General features: G+C 41.0%; 1 protein-coding gene across 2 annotated transcripts; it reads right to left on the minus strand.

Moving 5' to 3' along the window:
- Positions 1-46: 46 nt before the first annotated feature.
- Positions 47-16,844, minus strand: ACADL (acyl-CoA dehydrogenase long chain). 2 transcript variants are annotated; one of them, XM_065841102.1, is made up of 11 exons: positions 16,692-16,844; positions 14,713-14,874; positions 12,247-12,384; positions 11,642-11,806; positions 10,643-10,709; positions 9,095-9,259; positions 8,517-8,618; positions 7,156-7,269; positions 4,869-4,996; positions 2,545-2,631; positions 47-749 (listed from the first exon to the last, which is right to left on the minus strand). In XM_065841102.1, the coding sequence occupies exons 1-11, from the start codon at positions 16,763-16,765 to the stop codon at positions 656-658; spliced, it is 1,296 nt and encodes a 431-aa protein (XP_065697174.1). In that variant the 5' UTR covers positions 16,766-16,844; the 3' UTR covers positions 47-655. The 2 variants fall into 2 exon arrangements, with proteins under 2 accessions (XP_065697174.1, XP_071667369.1); XM_071811268.1 differs by lacking the exons at positions 47-749; positions 2,545-2,631; positions 4,869-4,996 and adding an exon at positions 5,031-6,415.
- Positions 16,845-25,983: the final 9,139 nt, after the last annotated feature.

Consider the following 25,983-nt stretch of genomic DNA (forward strand, 5'->3'; position numbering starts at 1 on the left):
TCTCAGCTCTCCCTCAGGCTTTGAAGTAACACAGACAACCCTGAGATTGCATAGAAATGCTTTATTATATTTATTTGAACAAAGTAAGCAAAATAAGGCATTCTCGGTTAGATGTAAACATAGAGGTTAGTGGCACATCCCCCCTACAGCAAGTGGCTGCTGCACAAGTAAGCAGGTATACGCTAATGGCTGTAAAAGTTTCAAGTTCTGCTTTGACACAGTGATACTTGTTAAGAGGAAATACAAATTCAAAGTTACATTAACATTTAATTTTTCTTTTTGTTAAGAACATGGCTTCTCTGAAGGGATTCAATTTGCAAAAGCAAGAGTTTGATTCAATATGTCACCAAGTCTGAAAGACTGAGCTACCCATAATGTTCCAGACACAAAATTGCCTTTCATTACTAGAACTTCTGGAACCCAGAGAATTACTCTGTTGTCCAAAGATATTTAAATCAAAATTAAGTATTAGAGATCCTGCATATGAGCACACTGTTGTTACTAACATTTTTGTTTTTAAATAGTGTCACTTCGTCACTTCCCTGAAATAATAATATAATACACCACATTCTACTTACTCTCTGACATCTGATTTTATGCCATATATAAATATAACAGGATTCTAGAAGTCTCTCCAAAGTAGCGAGCATCCGCCCTAGTTGTCACTGACAATGTCTCTAGCAATAAGTTCTTTCATGATTTCATTGGTACCACCATAGATTGGCTGAACACGGGCATCCACAAAAGCTCTGAGGGGAAAAAAAAAAAATATTCAAAACAGTTCCTCAGAATGGACATACAATCAAAAGAAAAAGATACCAAGTTCCCTCTTCAAAGTTCCCTTCTTTCAAAGTATGCTGTTCCCATTTCTAAAGAGGTTCGTATTTTCAAAGAGGTTTCAACTACCTAAAAAAATATTTCACCTTTCCAAGGTATTATGCCAAATTAGGCATTTGGTCAGTTCTCTCTTCCCTGTTTATTTATTTACATTGTAAAGTCTCCACTACCCTCCCTAATTAAACAAAACCAAAATAAAGCTCTATAAAACCAGACTCCTATCATTCTCTCCCCCCCAAATTCTTGTTTTCCTCCTGTCCTCACATCACCTGAGCATTAACTTACCCTCAGGAGACCAAAGCCCCCACTCACCCACATCCTGCAGAACAGCACACACGCATGAACTGCAAGACCCAGGTGCCTCACTGTTCTGAAAAATGCCAACTCCTGCAGAGCCAAACTGATACTTATCACGGCAAATTGCTCATTAGCGCCTGGCCAGTCTGATCCTGTCAAGAGGACTGCTAACAGTGCTGTCAGTTCTCTCTGAGGTGGGACTCCAGCACCTTGGGAAGACAAGGTAAGTGCCAAAAGGTTTCACATCAGCTGGCTGCGGGCTTCTGCTGACACCAGCTCCACTTGGGCCAGCAGCTGAAAAGCCACACAGCAACCAAATCATTTCCATCCCCGTGCTGGAACTGGCCCCAGCGCACGCACAGCTGGGTGACAGCACACAGGACACCGACAGTGTACTTTTTTCCATCTTAATTCTGCTTTGTTATACAGCCCAGGAGCAACGTGGCATTCTCTGGAAACATGCACGTTGCTGAACCACAGGGACGGACAACTGTACGGACAACAAATGCATGTGCAGATAAGCAGGGGTTCGAGGACACCCTGAATAGGGTTTGCTGGCTTTCCTATTCAGTAAGATAGGGTGCAGAACACTCCCAAATTACACTCATTAAAAACATGCAGGAAAAAGTTATTTTAAAGCAACATTTCATAATCTAAATGAAATTTTAAAAATCTAAATCTACTCAGTTTAAAAAAAAAAGTTGGTTCTTTGCTTATGACAACTGCACAGCAGTCCTGTTTTTGCTATTTCTACTATTAGATTACACCTTTTTAAAAAGAAAAATAAAAAGAGCACCAAAACTCTTCTTGGCATGTACACGAAAAAGGAAGCACATCTACACAGATAATATAGAAGGAAATATATAAAAGAACTCCACAAATGTCCAAAATTCATAAAGTAAGCAAAAAATTGGAATGGTAAATTCCTCTTTGTACATATCACTGTCTTAGCTTTTTCATTTAAAAAGATGTAAAAAACCTGAATGTAACCAGTCATGCTCCTGATTAGGCAATTTGTTATTTTGTGGTATTGCACAAGATTCAGGCTGACCAACAGGTTCTTTCCTTCATATGTATGCATTTCATTTTAAATAAAACATAAACTACCTGCCCTGGTTTTTATTTTTACATTGCTTCTCTGGTTTTTCAATTAACATTTTATTCTATAAAAACAACTTCTATTTTGTGAAAAATAAATAATTGCTCAACAGCTCATGAATTATTTGCAGAACCAAAACAAAGCCTTCCTGCAGACATCTGTACAGTGGATTGCCTTTCAATAAACATGATGGCAAAAGGAACAGTAAATCAGTACTAACACAAAACAACTGACAAGTACACATAAAGGAAGTACCTCAATTTACTTTGCTGGTAATCTTTCATCATTAGAGTTTGAAATGTTACACTTACTTTGCAATTGGATACTCCCACATGTACCCCCATCCTCCGTGCAGTTGCACACACTGAGTAGCTATGCTGTTTTGGAGATCAGAAGACCTTAAATGGTCAAAAAGAAATTTGTTTTTCAGAAGGATGTTATGCTGTGAAACATTACTAGAAATACAGGTAAGTTAGCAAGACAAAAATATAACCACACTTTTAACTCTGTATTACTCATCTTAAGTGATGGCCATTAAAACACTTTATCTTAGAAGGGACTTCTTTTCTTCCTGCATGATTGGTAAGAAATTAATACATTCAACTGAACAGTATTTAAGATTTGTTCTCCTTATGGCAGAGTTTTCAGAGAAGGAATGCTTGAAAACAGACAAGCTTGTTTACTCTTCCCACAGGCCAAGAGATTTCTTTTGTAAGTAGGTTGATATAGTCTCTCTTCTTATCAAATCCCTAAGCTGCATCATAAAAAATTAACAGCATCACAGGCTCACCCCCACCAGCAACACACCAGGATCTCTCTGAATAAAACCATCACCTGGGAATAATTTAGTTCCCTCAGTAGATTTTTACAGTTTTCTATTCTAAAAAAACACTGCAAGTGTTAAACAGAATTGTCTATTGCAAAATATTCAATTATTCCACGATCCTAAAAATATTTAAAGGCATTTTGTTTTGTGAACCTTTCCTCTAGAACATGACAGGTAACATGCCATTTACATTTATGTCCTGTATCTCAGCTTTTGGAAGGCTAAATACTTTATGCTATTTCAAACACTTGATGAAAATTAGATGAAAGAACCCATAGGATTTTAACTGCACTGGAAGTTCCAGCTAAAGCTGAAAGGCATGAAAACCACCTTCTAAACATACAACTTTCAGAATGGCACCAGAAGAAAATGATGATTCAAGTCAATTGCTTCTCCCAGAATAACTTAAGAGTCATTTTCTCCAAACCACCCCCTGCCCTGGCTAGTTAAATCCTTACAGTTTATTACAGCAACTGTAAATCTGCAATGGTGAGTTACCACAACTGTCTTTCTTATTTTCAAATTGGTTTAGCTACCTAATACAACCTGTCACCACAAAAATAAGACCTCCAGACCTTTCATCAGATATCAGAAAAGATGCACAAACCAAGTTTTAAAAAAAATGAACTGGAGATTGTCTCCTGAAACACTAGGGAATAAAACAACTCTACATTCAAGCATTTTCTAGACCACCTAAGATTTGGAAGGGAGCCACAAGGACTCCATTAGGGAAAGGGGAAATCCACAACAAAGCATGGCACCAACATCTGGGAGGGCGGGAGAGTTTCAAATGCTTTGCTTTGGGAAATTTGTTGAGGAAGTCAGTCTGCATCTGAGCTGGCACTGCTTGTTTCCTCCTCCTCAAAACTGAATGCCTCTGCTTATGTACCTGGTACTTCTAGGTAATCAGTGCCAGGAGTAGCACTCAATCAAAACACTTCCTTTCACTGTAAATATTCTCCGTGGATTCCCTTAGTACTCTCTGCTCATTTCCTCTGTACTTATTTTTACAAGTCTAGAATCTGTAAACCCGTGCATCTTCCATAAAATCAGTTCTTCATGTCTGATGTGCTCCTTCTCCCCTCTTTGTAAGCAAAATAAAACTGTACAAATTCATGTGCCACTATCTCAGATGCTTCTACCACTCATCCAGCTTTCTCTGCTTAAACCTAAGTTAACAGATACCACCACCAAGTATGGAGAGAGGGAGGAGAAATTCTGGCCAATAAAGGAAAGGACTGCTTAGTCTCAGATACAGCAACAGTTGTAGCAAACTATTTCTTCCCAAACGTCAAAAACTGGGTGGGCCAAACAGATATTGCTAAATAACAAACTGAAAAGTATCATAGGAGCTTCAAATAAACCTGTGCTTTACAAAAACCCCAGACACCCCCAAATTAAAAAAAATCCACACCACACCATGCACAAAACAACAACAAACAAATTCCCCCCCCCAACCACACGACAATTTGCAACAGTATTTTTTTTTTAATATCAACGAAATACTCATTTTTCCTTGAAGGTAAAGCTGAGTCCTCATCTTACTATTAACAGAAGCCTGTTTTAAAAGCATGCTATTACTCTGAAATCAATCTCTTACACTGACACTGGTTTTCAATGTAGCTAAGACTTTTGTTGACTACATGATTAATTTCAAAGCTAGTCGTCTCTTGTTAGAAGCTGACAATGTAATTATTAATCAGACAGTACTTTTATCTTTTCATTAGATCTGAGCAGTTCGGTGTTTTTATCATTAGATTCCTGTCACGATCATACAAACAACGTTTCCAAATTACTTTAGCCACATACCAGTACTTCGCCATGGAAGCTGTGGGGGAGTCCAGACGTTTATCTGCATGCAGCTGCAAACAGTTGTCCATGAAAGCTCGGCCCACGCAAATCTGCGTTTTCATTTCTGCCAACTTGTGCTGTACAGTCTTTATTTTGCAAGTGAATGGAGGAGGCAGATGAAAGAAAGATCAGAAGTAGTACAGTTTTTAAGTGATATCTGAAGCAGAAAATGGAGCATTTTCTACAGTGTTTTCTATTAGAAATCCATTTCAAACAACTTTGGCTCTATACATATGGAAAGTAAGTTGCTTTCCGATAATTATGTCTTTACCACTCTTATTAGAGAAATTTACTGCCATTTACTTCTCAACCCAACTCAAAACATGACCTTAGCAGAAAAACCCCAAGAGCCTGAAAACACAAATTCCTAGAGAACACAAGGCACTGGGTGCTCTGTCAACTCCGCTCCCCCTTGTGGGGAAATGTCCTTGTACTCTGCAGAGCCACCAACTTCCCCAGTTATTAATAACATTTCCTCATCTATTAGATGCATTTTCCTATGTATTCTGTTCTTCGGAGTTTAAGTCATAAGCAAAGAGACACAAGCAAAACCAAAGGAAATTTTAGACGAAAATCTAGCTATCAGAAAGTTTTCCAACACTGAGATCTGTCACATTGGAAAAGTTTCTAGATTGAAGAGGTAAAAATCCATCGCTAAGGTTATGTAACTCCAGACCAGGCAAGCATTCGACTGTCTTCTTATAATTTGGGTAGGAAGGGGATAAAAACACCATCCAGTAACAATTTTTTTTCCTGATCTCATAGTTCTAAGATTATATATAAAAATTCTTGCTTCTCTTGACAATAAATATAACTGAGCAGTCTACTATTACTACAAATAAAATATTCTATTTCAAACACTGTACTGTGGCATGGCTAAATTAATTAGGCAAGGCAGAACTCTAATTAGAAAGGATTTTTGATTATATGCATACTATAGTCATCAGCAACAAAAAGGAAACTGGAAAGGTATGCAGGAATTGATTATTTTAGCAAAAATATACTTTTCAAGTTTATTGGCCACCTGGTGGTTGGCAGTGCATTAGACTAAAAAAAGATTGTTGTGGTGGTCTCTGTAGCATCAACTTCAACAATTAAGAAGTATCGTTTACCTACGTGAAAAAAGATAAAATATATTTCTTTTGTTAAAGCTTCACACTGCACATACTAAACTATCTAGAACTATGGATTTCTGAAAGTTAACTTTAAAACCACACAAAGATAGTAACTTCCTGAAAGATACCTAACATCCAGCCTCGAAAGAGCCCAATTCTGCTGCTGTTCACAACAACTAAAGATCTGATTTTGGTAAAGGAAGTTTCAAGACTTTGAAGTGGAGGAGGCTTTTTTAATTAGTTCAAAAGTATATAAAAAAAAAGGCAGCCAACATTCTCTAACCCACGTGACTCACTTCTGTTCTGTAAACCAAACATGCAGCAGCTTGGTTGGTGTGCTTCAGCCGTAACAGCTAATGTGGTTTTCAGGGCAACTGTAACATCGCAATCCTGTGCAAAGCAACATCTGTTTTATGACCGCAACTAAGGAGCATAGGCATGAACGTTTCAAAACACAATTAACTACCACTGTCAGGAGCGCAGTGAGCTCTCAGTGGATGACCCAACAGTTTTATACGCAGTCACTGAAATAGCCAGCTAGCTGCTAGCTGAAGAATGTCATGACGATACCCACAAAGCTGAATACAAACTCCTCTGTGGACATTCAGGCAGCAAGGTCACTGCTTGGGAGCCCACACCAGCATCCCAGTTCATTTTTCTGCAATGCATTATATGCAGAGGAATGCAGCATCCGCACATGTACCAAGTTTTTCTGCAATCTATAGGATTCCATGCAGATAGAGAAATACATGCAGGTGTAACAGGTCGAGTGACCAGGACCTCTGCCAGAAAATGCAAGCCTAAGAGCAACGCGATTTTTTTTCTTCATCAACAGGAAAAGTTTCTGCCTGCACGTTTGACCTCCTAAAGCAGCACTGCTGGGAGGCATCTAACTGAATTGTAAAATACATAAAATACATACATTAAGGCTTTTGTGGTGGTGTTTGTTTTTCTTTCAAAAATGAAGGATGGTCATGGAAGCAAACAACAGCTGCAGTTCAAGAGTGAAACCTGTGTCACAGTTCTTTGAAAACAGCCCAGTGATTTTCATTTGCTCACTATTCTGCGTACACAGATGTAAAACAGATACACGCTGGAATCTGTATACAATTCTCTCAGTTCAAACTCACCTGCAAGTGTGCAATTGTCTTTCCAAAAGCTTTTCTTTGTCTCACATAATTCCTTGTTTCTTCAAACATGAATTCACAGCCAGCAAGAGCCATATCAGCAATTAGTAGTCTTTCCTTTTGAAACACAAATTACAGAATCCAGTTGAATGAATCCTACATTTCTCAGTATCAGATGCACAATTGGGAAACAGATGTTCAGTGATGTTCATTAAGGCAGGGGGGCAGAAATCACACTAAGTATCAAACCAGACACACTGCATTACTGAAATTAATGAGTGGGACAAATGTCTTACTGCCTGAAGCTCACTTTAAAGTCTTTTCTAGGGCAATGTCCTATCACAACAATGATCCAAAAATAGCCACAAATCAAACACAGGACTCTCACTGACTGAAAAATTCACATCAAATTCCGTTTCAATTACTGTTTTTCACTGCTCAGTTTAAACAACCGTATTTAACAATTTCAAGAGAACACCTCTAGAAAAACAAAACCTAAAAAAAAAAATAACCTGGCTGTTTTTTTCCTTCCTCATAACATGCTGAAAAACAAACTAAGAACAGAACAATTACTTGTAGTACCATAAAAATCTGATGCATCACATTGAACCTGTTCACGAGTGCATTTATTTCTTTAAAGCAGTAAAATATTTTCTTTGATCCGGTTTCATATTTACTCACAGTATAAAATTAATTAAACATGATTTTTATCAGATGAGGCAAACAAAGTCATAGATTTGACAAAGCACAGTCACATTTTGAAAAACCACATTGCCTCTTTGTCCTTGCAAATAATTCCAAAACTTCGCAAACTAAGTCACAAACTATTATTTCCACTAGCAAGGTATTTCAGTAACTACACAATTTCTTTGCTCTATGGACAGAGTTCCTTGGATCTTTAATATGCTTCTATGGGTAGAAGAGCTAGAACAGCAGCACTTGCTTGTTTCTTTAAAGAGAATGCCCAATGCAGAGACCTCCAAGCTATATTTAATTTACTAAGCAAAGTGGTTCCATGCCAGAAGTATACAGGAAAACTGTGGCGTGTTTTTTTAAATACACTACCCTAAGCTCAGGTTCTTCAATAGCTGGACTGTTGACTGAAAAATCTATTAACAGCTCTGAGCTAGTGAGGTATCAACATTTTTACCAACCCCCGAAAAAAAACACACTTTTAGCACTAGAAACTGTACTTCAGTTAAAAAGTAGCAGTGCTAACAAAATACTGCTTACTGGTATCCCAATTGTGAGCCCAAGGTGGCTCGTCATGATACATAGTCTTCAAGACTAAGGCAGATTCTTGTAATGACAAAAGTTGTCTCTCTATTCTTCCTACAGGCAGCAAATACGGACGTTTCTCTTACCTGAGGGAGCTCTGCCATCAGATAATAGAAGCCTTTGTTCTCTTTTCCAAGCAAGGCACTGGCTGGCAACCGCACATCTTCGAAAAACAGCTCTGCTGTGTCCTAAGAGGATTTTAAATGCATCAGTTTATAGCCTGACATCCTCACCTCTTCATTTCACTTCTTTTGCCCCATTTGATTTTGCTATTGTTCACTTTAACTTGAAATAGAATCATTTAGGTTGGAAGGGTTCTCCAGAGGTCAACTAGTTTATCTCCTACTCAGACAAGCTCCAGCAAATCAAGCGGTTGAGTATCTTGTCCAGTTATGCTTTCCAATGATGAAGTCTCCACAACCTCTCCAGGTCTCTGTTCCAGTATCCGATCACTTTTGTGGTTATTTTTCCTTTTTTCTTAACATCTACTTAAAGTTTTTCTTAATGTCCCTCTCCACTCTCCCTTTCACTGTGCTCCTCTAAGAAGAATCTGCCTCTACCATCTCTACAGCCATCCATTAGTAGCTAAAGATGCCAATAAGATCCTGTCCCTTCCTCCAAATCTATTATGTCCTCCAAGTCTATTATGGTTGTATGAACTCACTTGAGCTTTCAGACCAATTTTTTGCAGCTTGCGTCCTTTGATGAAACCTTTTGTTCCATTTTCCACCAGAAAAAGGCTGATCCCATGAGCAGGAGATCGGGCCTCCCGGTTTGTAATCGCAACCACGATCACTACATCACTCATCCAACCATTAGTGATGAATACCTGTAGAAAAATGCAAATTAGAATAAAGCACCAAGATAGGTGGATGGAATTTAGAAGAGATCAACAAGGAGCAGAAAGAAGAATTGCATTGACACTTCCACAGGTGAACTGAAAGGCAAGGTTTTAGCGTCTAGAATTTGAAGCTTTATGAGTTAAGAATTTTGAAGCAAGGCCTATTGAAGCAGGAATTAGTTTGAGAAGAATTGTGTGGGTCAGAAGTGTCAAAGAATGTATGTATGTGTTGCTTTTGTCTGTCCCATGATAAAGAAGGAATATAGATATTAAATGAATAGAGAAGCACTCTTTTCTAGAAATTAAATTAGCAGGATATAACATGCAAAACCCATCAATGGCTTCTTGTCACAACTGTTTACTGTAATTCTGTGGAATGAGTCATGAGCTTGACAAAATGATCCACCTGAACTCCAGCAAAATAAATGAACTGTCTGTCCTGCTTGGCTGTAATTGCGCAGCTTTAGCAAGTATCCTTTTGAACACCTGTACATACTTATTTGCTTGCACACATCCTCAGCACTTGAAGTTCTGCTAAGGTCAGAAGTCTCTATCAGTACCATATTACCACATGAGTACTAACGAAGTGGGTGAGAAAGAAGATTAAAACATTTCATAGCTTCAAGAAAACCCCTGTTGAACCCATGCTTTCCTTTTAACATTATCTCTACCTTCTTGCCTTTTTTTTCTTTTTTACAACAATGAAAGATGAGGTTAATGCTGGCAGCTTTACAACAGCTTGACAACACACTCAAAGCTTGTGTCACTCATGTTTTTTTCCTCCTAACATGACCAGCAGGCTTCTGAATAAAGATTCCACAGCTTGCATTGGGGCAACAAAAGTTTTTATTCAGGCCCCAAAAGATTTCACAGTGGTTGTATATGTATTTTGTTGTTCAACATCAGTACTAAAAACCAGCCCTGGTCCTGCTGATACTATGCAGGACTTCCCCCCAAACCCCACACTTTTCTTCCCAGTTTAAGAGGTAACAGGCCTCTTGATAGGGTTATTTAAAAGCTATGAAAAATAACTCATTCAAGTCCCTCCATACACTGGTCTTTAAATTGCCAGAAACAGAAATATCTGAAGTCCTACAAAAAAAGTTTCCGGGGAAAAAAGAGACAAACAACAACAACAAAAAAAACCAAACAAAAAACAACATCAAAAAACAAACACACACACACACACAAAAAAAACCACCACAACAAAAAACCAACCAAACAAACAAAACCCAAAACCAACATAACCCACATAAATACAGAAGTGAAAGGACTGGGGGGAAATAACAACAGTGGTGTACAACCTTCACTGTCTAAATGCATTCATTTCCCAAATCCTGTGAGTGGTATGTATTATGTCTGTTCACTTACCTTACTCCCATTAAGAATCCAGTCACTTCCATCCTTTTTTGCATATGTTCGTATTCCTTGCAAGTCACTAAAACAAAATTCAAAAGGTTCTTCAAGAAACCATTCCAGAAGCTGCAAATTATATCTTGAATTCTAGCCAGTATAAAATAGATTTTACATCGTTCAGGCACAGGCTCAGTGAAAACACATGCAAGGATAGTGAAACATGGTGAAATAGCTTAGAATATAACAGCGAAAACACAAGTACACAAGATGACAAATCTATGCAATTGTACAAGAGCAGGAGGTCCCATTTTAATGTATGTGCTTCTGGAAGGTGGTATAATACAAGCACTGACACCAACAGGTCAGCATCCCCTTACACCACTATGCCTTAGATGCCAAACGCTGAACAAAACCACACTCTCTAAGCAAGGTCAATTCTGACGACGAGGTTCTGCAAAAAGCAGCTGGCAACATCTACCATTTGTAGAAGCATAACACCAATAGGCTTTGCTCTTCACCTGTCCCTCTGTTTTGGAAACTGGCCACATCAGCTGTGCCTACTCCTGCTGTTGGCCCTTCAGTAATGACGGGCAAGGAGGGACATTTCTCTGCTTGAAAGGATTCAGATGAAAGAAAATAAGGTGTTGCATTCCACAACAAAAGCTAACAGTAAAATCAAGCCCTCTTTACAGAGCTGTGTAATTTTCTCTTCACTGTTTCATATGTTCACATGACAAGTAAGCTAGTGACTATAACTTCGGACTATAAAAGGGAATACAAAGCATATTTGCCCACATTAGGACAATAGTGAAATGGACTCTGAATGAGTATCTTGAAATGACAAAGCTGTAATAAAGTAATCTATAAAAACAGTTGTTTTTGAGGTACTGCCTAATCTAGGGTACTGTCTAGTCACTAAGATAACCACATAACCAGGAAGGTCAGTAATTTGTTCACTGAGAACATTATGTGCAGCCTACTGATTTAAGACCATTGTTTTAATGTTCAGCTTACCTGCCAGCCCCGGGTTCTGTCATGGCAATAGCTCCAATACACTTGCCTGCAACCATCTGAGGGATAAAGCGTTTAATTTGTTCTTCGGAGCCATAGTTCGCAATGTAGGGCATAACTATATCTGAATGAAGGCTGAATCCTGGGCCAGTACAGTTAACATACATCCTTGAGGAGAGGGGGGAAAAAAAAGAAAAAAGCTCAGAGGTACTACAAAGACTTAAACATTGAACTTTACACAGTTACAACAGAAGCAACAAAGAAGAACACCCTGTCACACAAGTCTCAGACATAATCTGAGTTTGTGGCACTTGAACTGTTATTTATAGGATGTACTTTTGCAGCCAAATGAGTGTATAATGCACCAGACCAACTAAAATGCCTGCCCCAGCCACAAAGTCCCAACAGTGGAGCACAATGACATTTGTTACTTAAACAATCACCAAAAATACTTAAAAAGGAGGGATTTATAGATGTCTAAACTATCATCTCCATGAGAAAGATAACACCATTTTCTGTAAGCAAATATATTCCACAATGAGGACATCTTATGGAAAAAGTCTCTTGATAGTATCACTTTAATTCTTCCTGAAGCATCTAGTACTTACTGCTCCTCCCAGACCACAGCTGAAGAAAGAATATCTCCTCCGATGCCTCCATGTTTTTCAGCTATAGCAACACCCAGCAAACCGTGCTGTCCAGCCTTTTCCCAGAGCTCCCTGCTCACCTGCCCATCCTTCTCCCATCTGCAAAACGAACACAAGAACAGTCACACGATAAATACTCCATGTGCTACTGTTTATTTGTCATGGCTGCTGCTTTACACTAGAGCACCTGCAGCAAGGTTTCACTGCACAGGAAGAAGCTTTCAGTCTCAGATGACGTGTAGGGTAACAGAGACAATTGTATTTCCCAGCTAAGAAGCGGTGGCTTAATAATAGGTTTTCTATTCTTCAAGTCCACAGATGCTACTGGCATTACAGGGGCACCAACTGTGCAACAGGTTTAAACTCCTGTTTCCAACATACAACCTGGCATCTCTTTAAGCCTTGTTATGAAAGGCAGTGCTGCCTATTGGTCTGAGTACCAGACTGGGATTTAGGAGATTTAGCCACAACCATCTGGAAAATTACAAGAAGGTCTTTATCTTTCTGACATGCCATTTTCCCCATGTACAAAATGGGCATAATGCATCAGTATCTTTTGTGAAAGATTTCAACTCTACCAATGAGAACTGCTTTATAAGAACCAAGCGTTAACACAGTAGTAACATTTATATAACAATTGGTCCCTACGAACTTATTACAAGGCAGTACCATATACCTGCGAAGTACTGCTTTAAGGTGGTTTCAAATTTGTAAATAGATAGTTGAGGATTATTTGCTGACAGTTTGCAGACTTTAAAACCACAAGAATCACTTATTCTTGGAAATATAGTGCCTCCTTATGGAGTCTGCCAGTTCAATAGAAAATTGGATGACCATTAATGGCACAACACAGGTTTTCTTTTAATATATCTTCTTTTAAACCACAATTCAAAAATTATATGGTAGGTAGATTATATCAGAAAGACTCCTCTGACACAGATGTGTGCAGTAGAGCTATACCATAGCATTTTATCCACAGTTAATAAAAAATTTATCCTACATATTTAAGCTCATTCCCAGGGTTTTCACTCCTACACTGGAAATCTTAAAACAAATCTCTTTTGTGACCATCTTTGCTTCTCCCCCCACACTTTCTGGGCCATTCCTGCCTCTGCTTCACCAACTGCCAAAGCTTCTCCTCCTCATGATAATCCACAACTGCATTCTCTGATTCCACACATGTCCCTGGACATCAGCCCAGCCTATTAATCCACTGTGGCCAAAGCCTCCTTGTTTACTTGAAAGGTATGAGAACAGAATCGTTCATAGGTCCCCGAAGTGACGCAAGAACACAAGTCCAACTTGTTTCAGCCCCTCTAGCCAATCATTGTGTCAGCAAGCTCACAAACAGGATCTTCAGTAACCTCAAGCAGAATCAGTACCTGTTCACAAACAGCACAAGTCATTCTAACAAAAGATGACAGAAAACATCTGTTTTCGTGGACAGAATACGATTGTACAGTGGAAAGGCATACTACTTTGAGGTCATGGTTTGAGGATGAAAAAAACAAAACAGCTGGCAATGACCCTGATGTAAGTTGTTTCCACTGCCTCCCACTGTTCATTTCTGCCTCAGAGATACAACACCCCACTCACTCAATTGTGCCATCTCAACTGTTTGTGGATACACACTGGGAGCTGCATCAGGGAACTCATCTAGCAGCGTGATTTAAGAATAAGCCCTTTACTACCCCCCAGTGTTTTCACAGGGATGTTCTTCAAGCAAAGTAAAAACTGTTTAAAACACTACTGCAGCTTAATGCTTTCTGTTCAAAAACACATTCTGGGTTCATTTATTTTCTTTCCCCAAGTATAAAGCGATTGGATATCGCTAAAACAAGGGCAAAAAACATCCTCCAGCCTTAACTCAATAGAAACACGTCTGCTCTGTGCAGAAGACCACATGTATTTCCACAGAAGCAAAAGAGACATTTTGTGCAAGTTTCTTGGTAATCCATAAACCAGCTTAACATACTATGTGTAGTATATTTACAAAATCCACTGCAACGTAACCTAGACACAATGTCAAAGCTTTTTGGACGACAGCAGTGTGATAACATGGCAACAGATTTGTCTCCCTAACTCTACTCCCAGGATGCTGGTGTCAGTTAATACGTATAAGCAGAGGATACTTTCACTGCAGCTCTGCAAACTGCATTTCTCTGCCCCTAGACCTGAGGAGGCCAGACTGCCAACATAGAAGCTCAAACAACGCAGTGAATTTTTATTATGGGTGATCTTTTCTTTTTCTCACATATAACTTCCATAGTCAGATTTGTTTTAATTAAGTATACTTGGAATAGAAAACTCGTAAATGAAAACACATACCCTGTTTATCCTGTTATATTACGAGTAATGCCCCCAAAAACACTTTTGGGGAAAAAGTGCATATTATTTGGCAAAGCAGAATGTTAAGAGCTAACTTACTCTGCATGAAAAGGTAGCACTTCTTCCTGAAAGAACTTCCTGGCACTCTCCCTGAAAATATCATGGTCTGACGAGAAGATCCTTCGTGTGCCTATATCAATCAAACTTTTAGCAGAAGATGGTTCCAGGCGCTTTGTGCCATGCTGTTCTGCTTGCTGAGCACTAAAACAGACAAGTGAAAGCATCCATTAGGACACAGCACCCCCATTTATAAAATTCATTTTAAAATAAAGGAAACATGTTGTGAAACATAGTTCGCATCCCAAATCTAGCACACTGCTAGGTCCAAAGGACACCCATGCTAAATATAAATACCCAACATACACTGTACTTCACTGGACTGTGAAAGCAGGTAAAGCAAGACTAGTTTGCCCCTAACATTTCAAATAACTTAAAAACAATACTAATACATTCATAGGTGAGAGGATAAAGTTTTGGTTCATTAGAGATGCTAAAAATCATAATTGCCTTCTCCTCCCACCACACAACCGTCAATATGCAATTCAGCTCAATTGAAACTGCAGAGATAACTTTTTGAACAAGTAAATTTTTTTGGTGGGTTTTTTTCATTCTGTACCTGCTTCCAGAAGCCCCAATATTGCAAATCCACACACTCAAAACTGAGTACAACATGGATGTGCATGCTCTGAAGGCTGCATTATACTCTGCATTATTGTGTATATCTGCATAGTTCTAAACTTGAAAATCATACTTTCTAATTCATTCTTTCAGTATTTTTGTTGTACAGGAAAGATAATCCTCCAAACTCTGATAAAAATATATGTAAAAATAAAATGCTTCTTTAACAAACAAACAAAAAGTAACCCAACCTGAAACAGTGGTAAATGTGAACAGTTGAAAACACACAGGAAGTATAACTACAAAATAACAAGGAAGGCTTTAAAGCTTTTGTAGGGATTTAGAATGTCAAGGATGACATACTAGTTTAGGGATGAAATGAAAATTCACTTATTATATTTGTTTCTTATATTTGCTTACATTCTTACATTACGAACTCCCCTAACAATTGGGGTTCTTTGACTTGCGTTTGGTTTATTGCCACAAAATATCAGAAATTTTAAATACAGGAAAGGCGATTGTTGTTCCTTTCTCAAACTATTTAGTTCACCTCTCCTCAGTTTTCCCAGCACAGCAATTCTGCAGAGTCCCACAGAGCTCACCTGAGCCTACACTTATTTACCTCATTACTGAGACAAAGGTCTTTATTTATTGCCCCACAAAATTACACTCTTCTTGGTGCAAAGGATTAAACGCCTCTGAAACACAAACTCTATTTAATCTTAGTGATGTTTGGAAAAAATGGGCTACTGTAACTTACTTGTTCCATATTTTGTACTCTGAAACACAGACTTTTCGCGCTAGGTGCACACTGACTCTCTCAAAAGCTTCAGCACGTTCTTAAAGCTGCTTAAGACGACTTTTGGATTTACTTAAGACCACCCTTTTGTTTAATTGCAACTCCCAGCCCATCTAGCGCTCAAAGAAGGGCCGGGCTACTCCTTCACGCCAACCACGGCACGGCCCCACGAGACACAACTCGCAGGCTAGAGAAGCGTGAGCGCAACCCTGCGTGTGTTCCCCGCGAGAACCGCCGAGCCGAGCCCCAGCGCCCGCGGTGACCGCGCTGCCCAGCACCTGCTGCCTCCGCGGGACGAGGCGTCCCCGGGCGCGGGCGGGAAGTGGAGCAAAGGTCGGGCCCGTCACGGGGACGCGTGGGGGCTCCCAGATCCGCCAGGCGCGGGGGGCTCGGGGGCTCCCAGACCTGCCGGGCACGGGGCGCCACCCAGACCCCAAATACCCCCCGCAATGGGGACCCAGGTGCACATATATGCACCCAGGTACCCCCGCCTCGCCCTGCCCTGCCCTGCCCTGCCCGGCGCACACCCGCTTCCCCGCCCGCGTTTCAATCACCCCAGCTCCGGCGGTGCCCACCAGCGCCGGCCCTGCGCCCCTCTAACCTGGCCGGGGCAGAGAAGGACCGCGAGCCGGCGGCGCACACCAAACCCCTCAGGCGGAGTAAACGCGCCGCCATCTTGTGCCGCAGCGGGACAGGGCGGAGTGGGGCGGGGCGACCCTGGTGTCACAACCGCCGGAGGACATGGGGACCCTCGCCCCCTTGTGGACCCGCGTTGTAAGGCCAGTGGGTTGGTCACGTTATTATTAATTTGTTATTATTGTTTTCTTTCCGGGTCGTGGTAGCTTCTGGCTTCCGTCAGCGTTGCTCTTCGCCTCTGTGTGGTGAAAGGATTTCTGCTGACCAAGGTCTCTCACAACACGCACCGCTGCTCCCACCTTCCTGCAGTTGTAAATCCCGACTAGTACATCCGGTCTTACGACAGGATTATGATGAAATATCTGTATTACTATTATTTTTCTAATGCACTTTTGAAATCACGCCACAGGGGGAGCGGGAACAAAGGGGGCTCGAGCACACCCATGGAGAAGGGAACTGCGCGTTCGGGGCTCCCGCCTTTGCCTTCGTTCCCTCCAGGGGAGGCACCAGCCGGGGTGCCCCGGGGGCAAGGCTGTCACCCATCCCCAGCCCTGCTTTTTGTGGGGGGCTGATGTCCCCAGCCCTAGCAAGTGACCGAGCTGGGAACGTGAGTTCCCTTCCCCGCCCCTCGGAGTCCACGTTCAGGGTCCATTTTGCGGGCAGGACGGGCGGTCGCTGCCTCCCGGTGTCCCGCTCCCCGGGAGAAACCCACCACACACACACAGCCTCCTGGCGCTGGTCGGTTTTAATTTGCAGAACTAGCACACCAAAATCTTTAAGCGCTTTTTCACTGAGAACGGAGCTCCTATCTGCTTCCTGTGCCAACAAAACCCTGAGACGGAAACTGACCAGAAAACAGGTGTTACTAATCGGCATTGCGAGGACGATGGGGTTAAAACGACATACAGTCCCCATCAATGGGATTTTAGGTGCTTTCCTCACTCCCCATGTTGGGGAACCTTCAGGCGTTACCTTCCGGAGTTCATGAGATAGCACAAAAAATGAGTTTTGAGCCTTGATGTTTGCCGAGGAATAAAACAAAAGCTGGAAAGCAAGGTTGTTATGACTCAAAAACACAAAGCAGATTGGCCCAGGAGATATTTTTCAATATCTTGTAATTTTAAAACTAATAATTTACTGGGACGTGAATTGTATGCAACATGTTGAGAGAATTCCCGTGGTTTGGGTGCTTGTGTGTATTGATGAATACCTTAAGCTGTTGTGATATTTTTTAAGAGACACAAAGATACCTTTCTTTTGCTCAGTCCCTTTTTCAGCTCTAGTGTTCCTACAGCCTAAGCCAGGAGATGGCACTACAGGAATAGCTATTCTTTACATGTACCCGCCTGAAAGGAGTCTTGCCTCTCCAAGGGTGCGTGTCTTCTCGATCTGTCATATTGACGATGCAGAGAGCTGTCTGTCTGTACTTACAGCCAGAAGCAACCGCATTACAAAACCAGTTGCAACCTGAAAACTTGTAGTATTTCGTCATTTGGGAGTCTCATCTCGTATTAGACAGGAAGAAACCACACAGGAGCAGTTGAGAGGGAAGAAGTAAAATGGATTTAGATGGGAATTACCGAGTCTGGGTGCCCGGAGGAAAGGTTTGGGTGTGCTTACAAGGTCCCATCAGGTAGAGCCTCCTGGGGAGTGCTGTCCTTGGGCTGGTGTAGGCTCCAGGGTGAGCCCAGCACCTTGCTCTCAGGTCTGTGGGCAGGCAGGACACTGACAGGGAGCTTTGCATTCCTGGGGATGCCCTGATCACCCGATTTACAGTCCTGGCATCTTTGTTGCAGCAAGAAGATCGGGCAGGACATATCTCATCACCCATGCACAGGGTAAAGGGATAAAGGAGCTGAGACGTAGTAGATCCTGCCCTAAGCCACCAAAAAGCAAACTTCACCCAAGTTTCAAGTATCAGTTCCTGGGATCAGGAAACACCTCAAACAGCAGCAAATAGGTTGACATTTTTATACCATTTTTGGGGGGTAGAAGAGTGGTTGTAAAAAATTAGATGTGAAAGAACTTTTTTTTTTTTTCCCCCCACATGCTTGCAGAAAACACAGTAGAAATAGATACTGTAGCAGGGCAGAGAATGCAAATGTGTTGTTTGCCTCCTTCTAGATGCTGTTTCCAGTTTGCAACTGTGCTTTTTTTTACAGCAGCCTAATGCGACTTTACTGAGACACAGCATAGCCAGGTTTAAGTGACATACCCCTTCCTAGCACAATCTGGTCTCTGCACCTCCATTCCTTGTGTGTGTATAATCACAGGGTGAATCTAATTCTGATTTTCCCTCTCTTCATGGTGATGGTCTTTGTTATGGTCATCTCCCATACCAGTAAACGGCCTGTCTGTCCTTCTGTCCTCTGGTACGGGTAGCTCAGGAGATAGACATGGGCATAAATTGTCCTGAATTAGTAGCTCTCCTGCTCTCATGTTGTGTGGTTAGTGGTGAACTTTTTCTTCTGAGACTCCACACAGCTAGAGATCCCTGTGTTATACTGGTAACCACTGTATGCCCCAGTCATGCCAAGCACTAGCAATATCCACCCCTCTCATATTTGAAGTGTTGCCAGTGTGATGTAAAGACACCAGGTCAGCAAGCTCCTTCACAGTGTGCTACTGCTCTGACCTGAGGACTCTGACACTTGGGCTTTGTTACAAATTGGTTTAGTTCAGTAGTACCTTTTGAGTCACCAGTTTATCTGCTTTTTTTTTGTGTGATTTCCATTGTTAATAGGTCATTGCTACAGTTGGAAAATACTTGTAATCTCTTCCGTGCCTGCTTTGTTTGGAACAGTGTCTAACATTTTTACTACAGTAAATATAATTTGAAGTATTATCTTGTTGAAAAAAATGCGTGTGGCCTTGAAAGGTTAGCAAATAAGGGAGTAGTAGGTTACCTGGAGAAAAAGCATTCAAGTGAAGCTCTCTGGGTAAGATAGGTCCACCAGACGTGGAGACTGTACAAGCATATTCAACTCAGAACAGCTATATAAAAAGGATTATCTTTTTTTTTTTTAGATGATAAATTGTTTGCTGTCTTTAATTCCCACTGCAAGTAAAAGGAATTTTAAAGAAACTGAGCAAACAAATGTCATTGCATGCATTTTTTTTTCTGTCAAATAAGTCACCTACAACTTTCCATATGTGTTCCTGAGATAAGACATGATTAGTCTTGTTACATCTGCAGCAGCATCTGTTGCTGTGAAAGAGTGTTCTCCTCCACGGCTAGGTGTGTTGGATTCAGTTTTGATAACACATAACTTAATGTGGAAAATTATCAGTTAATGTGGCCCTTGGATGCAAATGTCCTATTTTTTCTCAAAGCTTTTCTGGTGCCATTGTCATGTACTTGGCTTTAAAATAATTTTTGCTATCCAGGGTACAAATCTGAAGTGAAAGAATTGCTTATAGGTATGTTCTTCTTGGCTGATCAGTCATTCAGAAGAGATTCTCTGACAGCTGGTAAACACCATGTACAAGCCCTGAAGGTGACTTCTGCCAGATGGCTGTTGATATATTTGAATAATAGAGACTCCTGTTAAAAAAGTTGCAGTTACCTGTATTGTTCCATCTTGCTACATGTGATGGTGATACTGCCTGTAAAGCCAAGCTACAGGATCTGGCCAGAAGCTTAGAAAACACAAGGGACAATACTAACCCCTCTCACAAAGCCCTTTATTCCCTTTTTAGCCTTTCAGTCTGTGTTGCAAATATTGTGTCCAGCTATTCGTGTCTGATATGAATAACCTCAAGGTTTGGCTTCTGTGTAGGTTATTTAAAGCCTATGTGCTGTCTTCTTTCAAGAAGAACCCAGGTGCCAATTTAGCACGTCTGCCCATCAGGAGACCTGCATGTTCTTCGTCCAACTTTTTTCTGTTGGCCTTATAGCGCAGTGCAAGCTGGAATAAGATGCAGAGCTCTCAGCTTACTTCTCCCTTGATACGTGACTCTCCTTAGTATGCCTTTGCACAGGGTCACACTGTGTTTGTCATGTGGGTGCAAGACGATGTGACAGATCATCAGGCTGCAGCTGATGGTTATGCCTTCAAGTGAGCCTCCTTAGGGCATGGGCCCCTGGTAACCAGCTCTCATTTCTCCATCCTGGCAGAGCACCACAACTGAGCTCTTGCTCTCTGACCACATGTGGCATAGAGGCACACCACTACCAGGAGAGCCAGCTCCTTCAGCGTGTGCCTTGGAGCACCAGAGAGGTGCCACAGCCCTCCAAGACCTGCCTGTGAAGTCCAGCAATACCTGGGCATCAGTGGGGAGAGGGACAGGGGAGTCAGGTGTGTGAGTCTCATTAACTGAAAATGTGACTTGGTAGGCCTGGAAATTATGGTGGCACCTTATCTCTCACCACAGGACAAGATTTTGTTTTTCCCAGGTCTTTTAACAAGAAACTTCAAACTGTCATGTATAAAAAGGGTTGCCAATCCAAGATGCTGAAGTCTGTACCGGCACATCTTTGTCAGCTGGATAGCTGTCAGCACTTTTCAGCATGTGGCAGTACTGATTTGAGGCAGGACTGTATGAGTTGCTCAGTAAATTATTTCAAAATAACTTCTACCAAAGCTCAAGAAGAGCAGCTGTTTCAGAGAACACTCCTGGTAAAGACAGAAGTTACAGCCTGGAGTCCTGGTTTCCTCTGAAGGGATAATTTATTAAGTCTGGGACCAAAGAAGGAGACTTCAGCTACTTGGGTGTTCATCAGCCTGTGCTCACTTTAGCATATGACACAGGATAAAAGTTCTTAAAGGTGGTTATGAAGAATTCAAAATTTCAGCAAAGCTTGTCTCTTGATCAGAGCTGTTGGCTGCAGACTGTTAAAAATGCACTTTATTTTCAAGTAACATAGATCAGAGCAGCAGGTTGTGAATATAAAAGGCACATAAAGGCATTTGCTGAACACAGCAGACATTAATATACATAAGGTACTGCTGAAGTTTGAAAGTGTTGTGTGAAATAGGGCTGTACAAATACAGCATTACCCCCCAGAACAGGCTACTCTCTGTCTGTGTAATCAGTACTGGTTTTGTATAAGGGTGAAAACATCCCTCTGTACTTTTTATGGTATCAGAATAAAAAAGAGTGACATCCTGTGTGGTGGTAATAAGCACTTCCAATAGTATTTTAAGGTGTCTCTATTCAAGCAATATCAAGGCTTCATTATTGGTTTGGTGTTTAGGAGAAAGTGGCTCCATTTTTCTGGTGTAATAGAGCTCAAATGAAAAAGATAACACTAGATCCATCCTCATTAACCCCTCTTTCTTTGTTGCTAGGATTTCCTAATCCTAAATTTGTAGCTTTGTGTAATTTCAGTTAACAATCACTGAGGGTTTGGATACAGTAGCTCTAATGAGATACTCAGGATTTCCTCCATGGGTCTTGAGCTGAAATCCAGCCTAACTCAGCCATTAACCAAAAACATTGTCACCAATTCAGTAAGCTGGTGTTATGAGGGAACTTTAGAGGAAAGAGAAAGATTTCTTTAACAGGTGCTTTGCTGCTTTCAAGAATCTGAATTAGCTGAGCACCACCCTTGCACAGGTGCAAACATTGAGTTCAGAGATGTAGGAGGGTATGCTGGGATATCTGCAGCACCACTTTGGTGATTAGTAGGGTTGTCTTGTGGTTGTAAGGCTGTATTTTGAGTTTATGTAGATGATGGCTTGTCTTCCTTGTGAGCCTTGTTTTGCCACCACAGCAGACTTGTTAAGAAGGTGCGTCAGACCTGCTCTTCTGCAAATGTGTTCTTGCTGTGCATGGTATTGAAAAGCTACAGTATGTAGCCTGTATGGGTTCAACTAATTGCTTTATTTCTTATTCCATCAGAGATGTGCAAGCGATGCAGTAATAACACCAACCCTTGTTCAGAAGATCAGAGACAATCCTGAATGACTAAGGAACAGACTGGAGGAAACCTGGTAAGTTAAACAAGGGTAGAGTTGTTTTATTTGTTGTCTTCTGAAAACAAACTTAGCTTTTCAGATTTACAGGGATGTTACAGATGAGAAACTCTGAATTAAAACCACTTCTTAAACTAATGAGGCAGCTAATAAGCACTGTTATTTGCATGGAAAAAAAACACAACAACTTGAAAAATGGTTGTGTTCAGTATAGCATGGAGTAAAAAATGCATCTGTTTGTGTCTTGTAAAGAGCCAAAGAAATTGCTTTCCTGAACAAACAGTCTGGAGAGCGGGTGTTTGGAAAGATAAAACAGAAAACTTATTTTGTTTTTGTTTCTCTGAATTGATAGATCTGAGGAGTGTAATAGCCTAAGGAGTGAGCATAAAATGCCCATCCCTCATTCCCACTGGGGTACCAGATGTACATAGCATGTTAACATACACAATGTTCATGTTCTTCTTTGATTGAGACCCAGTTTAAGATATATGTGTTTTCTGTAACAAGAGTGCAGGAGGCAATTAATCCCTTTTACTTGGGAGGAGGTGTAGCTTTCTCTTATTTTTGCTGGGGCTTTTGGAATTCAGCAGAGCATGTGTTTTCTTAGCCCTGGGAAAGAGTTCAGTTACTGGGAGTTGATAGCCCTGAAGGAGGAGCTTCCTCTAAGAGAAAAGATATGTTTCCTGAGTACCGGGAACTCTGGAAAACAGTCTAGAAACTTCACTTGCTTACTTTGGGAACTGGAGGTCTACACTATTCTGCACTTTAATGATGGGGTGGATGGCAACTTCTTTTTTTAGTGGCTGTTTTTAAGGCCTTATTCTATCATAATTTCTTGTAAGGCTTTAAAGCTGACCCACAGGCACTCTGTAGTCTCTCTCCAAGTGTTTAATAATATGTGGTGTCTCCAGACATGCTAAACCTCAGGGTGGATGAGAGTTAGTTATGTTATGACTAGCTAATTAGCTAGGTTGTAACAAACTAAGTACAACTATCCATGCTCCAGCTGTAGGCAGAGACCATTGCTGTCATGCTCTTTGAAGTGTATGCAGAGGATGTGAAATGAATGAGACATCTAACAGGGGTTTTTGTGATAATAAAGATTAACTTTTGAGATTGTGACTGCTGTGTTACACTGACCTTCATCCAAGCTATACCTGGCTGCTGGGTGTCTTCAATGTTTTCTCTTTTCTTTACATTCTGCTGTGAAAAGTTAAGCATGGCTGTGCTGTAGAGATTTTTAAACAGAAAGTCATACAACTGCACCAGTTCCAGAAAGGGCTTTGAGTTAAATAATACTTTCATTCTGAAAGGAAACTTTTTTTAAATTGGTCTTACCACAAGGCTCCTTCCCCACAGTGCAAGCATTCTGTGTCTCCCAACTGCAAGTCTACATGAAGTATGAGTCGAGTTTCCAGACCAAAACCCCCCAGATGTGATTGTCTTAAATACACAACGCTTGTTTTTCCCAAATGTAACAAATTATGGGTGCTTTCTTTCTTCACCTTTTCATTCCTAAGCTGCCTTTGTAAGTTTCATGGATCCATGGGAGAGAGTTTTATTGCTCTTATTCTACCTGATGCCTGGGGTTCCCTTGTGATCTCTTGGTCCTTGTAGCAGAGCCATGGAAAAATAACCTCAAGTGCGGCCAGACTTGGTGAGGTAGAAGCAGCGTTATGCACTCTGCCTCACTTCTGATTCTCTTAAGGATCTGCCTTCACAGAAAGTGGATGTGACCTGTACTACACAGAAATGTCCTGCTAGGTATGCTCAAAAGAGGTTTAAAGTTGTTCGAACCCATGTGCTCTGATGCAGACCAGAGGCACAGAAGTCTTTCTTTGGCTTCTGGGCATAAAACAGGGAGGTGAGAAAGGAAAAGGTCAGTACAGAGAACAGTGCACCCAGGAGAAATGTTCCAGAGGGCCCTAGAGAATGTAACTGAGGAGCTACTGTGAGGTGCTACTTTTGTCATTGGCTTTCTCAAGACTGTGCTGTCCACCTGTCCTGGTCCCTCTCGTAATGTGCTCCTCATTGCCCAGTCTCACTTGTGAGATCATGAAGAGGCCAAGTGAGCTTCGGTGGATGTTTGTGAGGCTGGACAGGAGCTGAATTCCCTTGGAGTCGTCCCACTGGCTGCAATTCACCCTGTGACATTTCTCTGTGCCGAAATGCCTTTCATCCAGCAGAAGACTGTATGTCCTTAAAGAAATAAACAGTGTCTGTAAGCTACGGAGACACAGTAAAAATGAATTTCTGTTTAAAAGTTTAATTGCAAATAATAATTAAATTGCAGTTTCTTCTAACCAGTGTGAACAATCCCTCTTGAAATACTTTTCATGCCACTGAGGAAATATGCGGGTGTGTTTTTATTGCTTTTATCAATCGCCCTCATTCATTTCTTAGTGCAAGGCCTTTCCAGAGGATTGGCAATAGGCTTGCTTTTACAAGAAAGTTTGATTTAGGACTTCTACTACCCATCATTGCTACATTGGTGGAAAAGTGAAATGTTTATGACCTAATCTATACCATCTTCCCAAACCATGGATTTTGGTAATAGAAAGCTCAGTTTAATGCTCTAATAAACTGTGGTCTGATATGTACTGTGCCAATTTATGTAGACATCTGGATGTGAGAGTGAAACTTTATTTTCAGCAACATTTCAGATTTGATTTTGAACTGAATTTAAGTGCCTGAATAAGTGATAAAGTATTGCATTTTTCATTATAAAATAAATGAGAAATTGTAGGTTACGAAGGAAGCATCTTTTCATCATTACACATTTCAGTACTTCCTTGTATCCCTATGAAAGTCAGCCTCCCTGGAACAGGAAGGATGTAGATTTAAAGCTGCAACATATGGAGACTGAGAGGGCTTAGTGATGTGAACAGCTGAGTTTGCCTGCCAGAAAGAGGACATCTTTGCAATCTTTCTCCTCTTGTGTTTGCCATCACAGCATGAGGGTTAGGGCTAGCAGATCAGTGTGTAGGACCCAGATGTTATTATAGAGTGATGTCAGGTGCCTCAGTAATATGGAATAATCACATTTATTGCTGTTGTGTGAAAGCATCAAGAGATGTCTCCAAATAGATGACAAATCTTCAGAGCCTTGGGCTGATGCTGTGAGGTGACAGTGAGTATATATCCATTGATTTCTGCAGTGCTGAGGTGAATCAGTGCACTTTCTGTTCCTTCTTACTCTAGGGAAGAGGGACATGGCTGTTGCGGTGCTTCCTTGGTTTCTTATTCTGTAGATGAGATGGGGAAATGACCAGTGTCTGGCAGCTCCTGGGAGTGAGAAAAGCAAGCTACATAGAGGGTTGTGAGAAGACATGTCTGAGC

Source organism: Patagioenas fasciata, chromosome 7 (genome assembly GCF_037038585.1).
Source record: "Patagioenas fasciata isolate bPatFas1 chromosome 7, bPatFas1.hap1, whole genome shotgun sequence".
Taxonomy (NCBI): Eukaryota; Metazoa; Chordata; class Aves; order Columbiformes; family Columbidae; genus Patagioenas; species Patagioenas fasciata.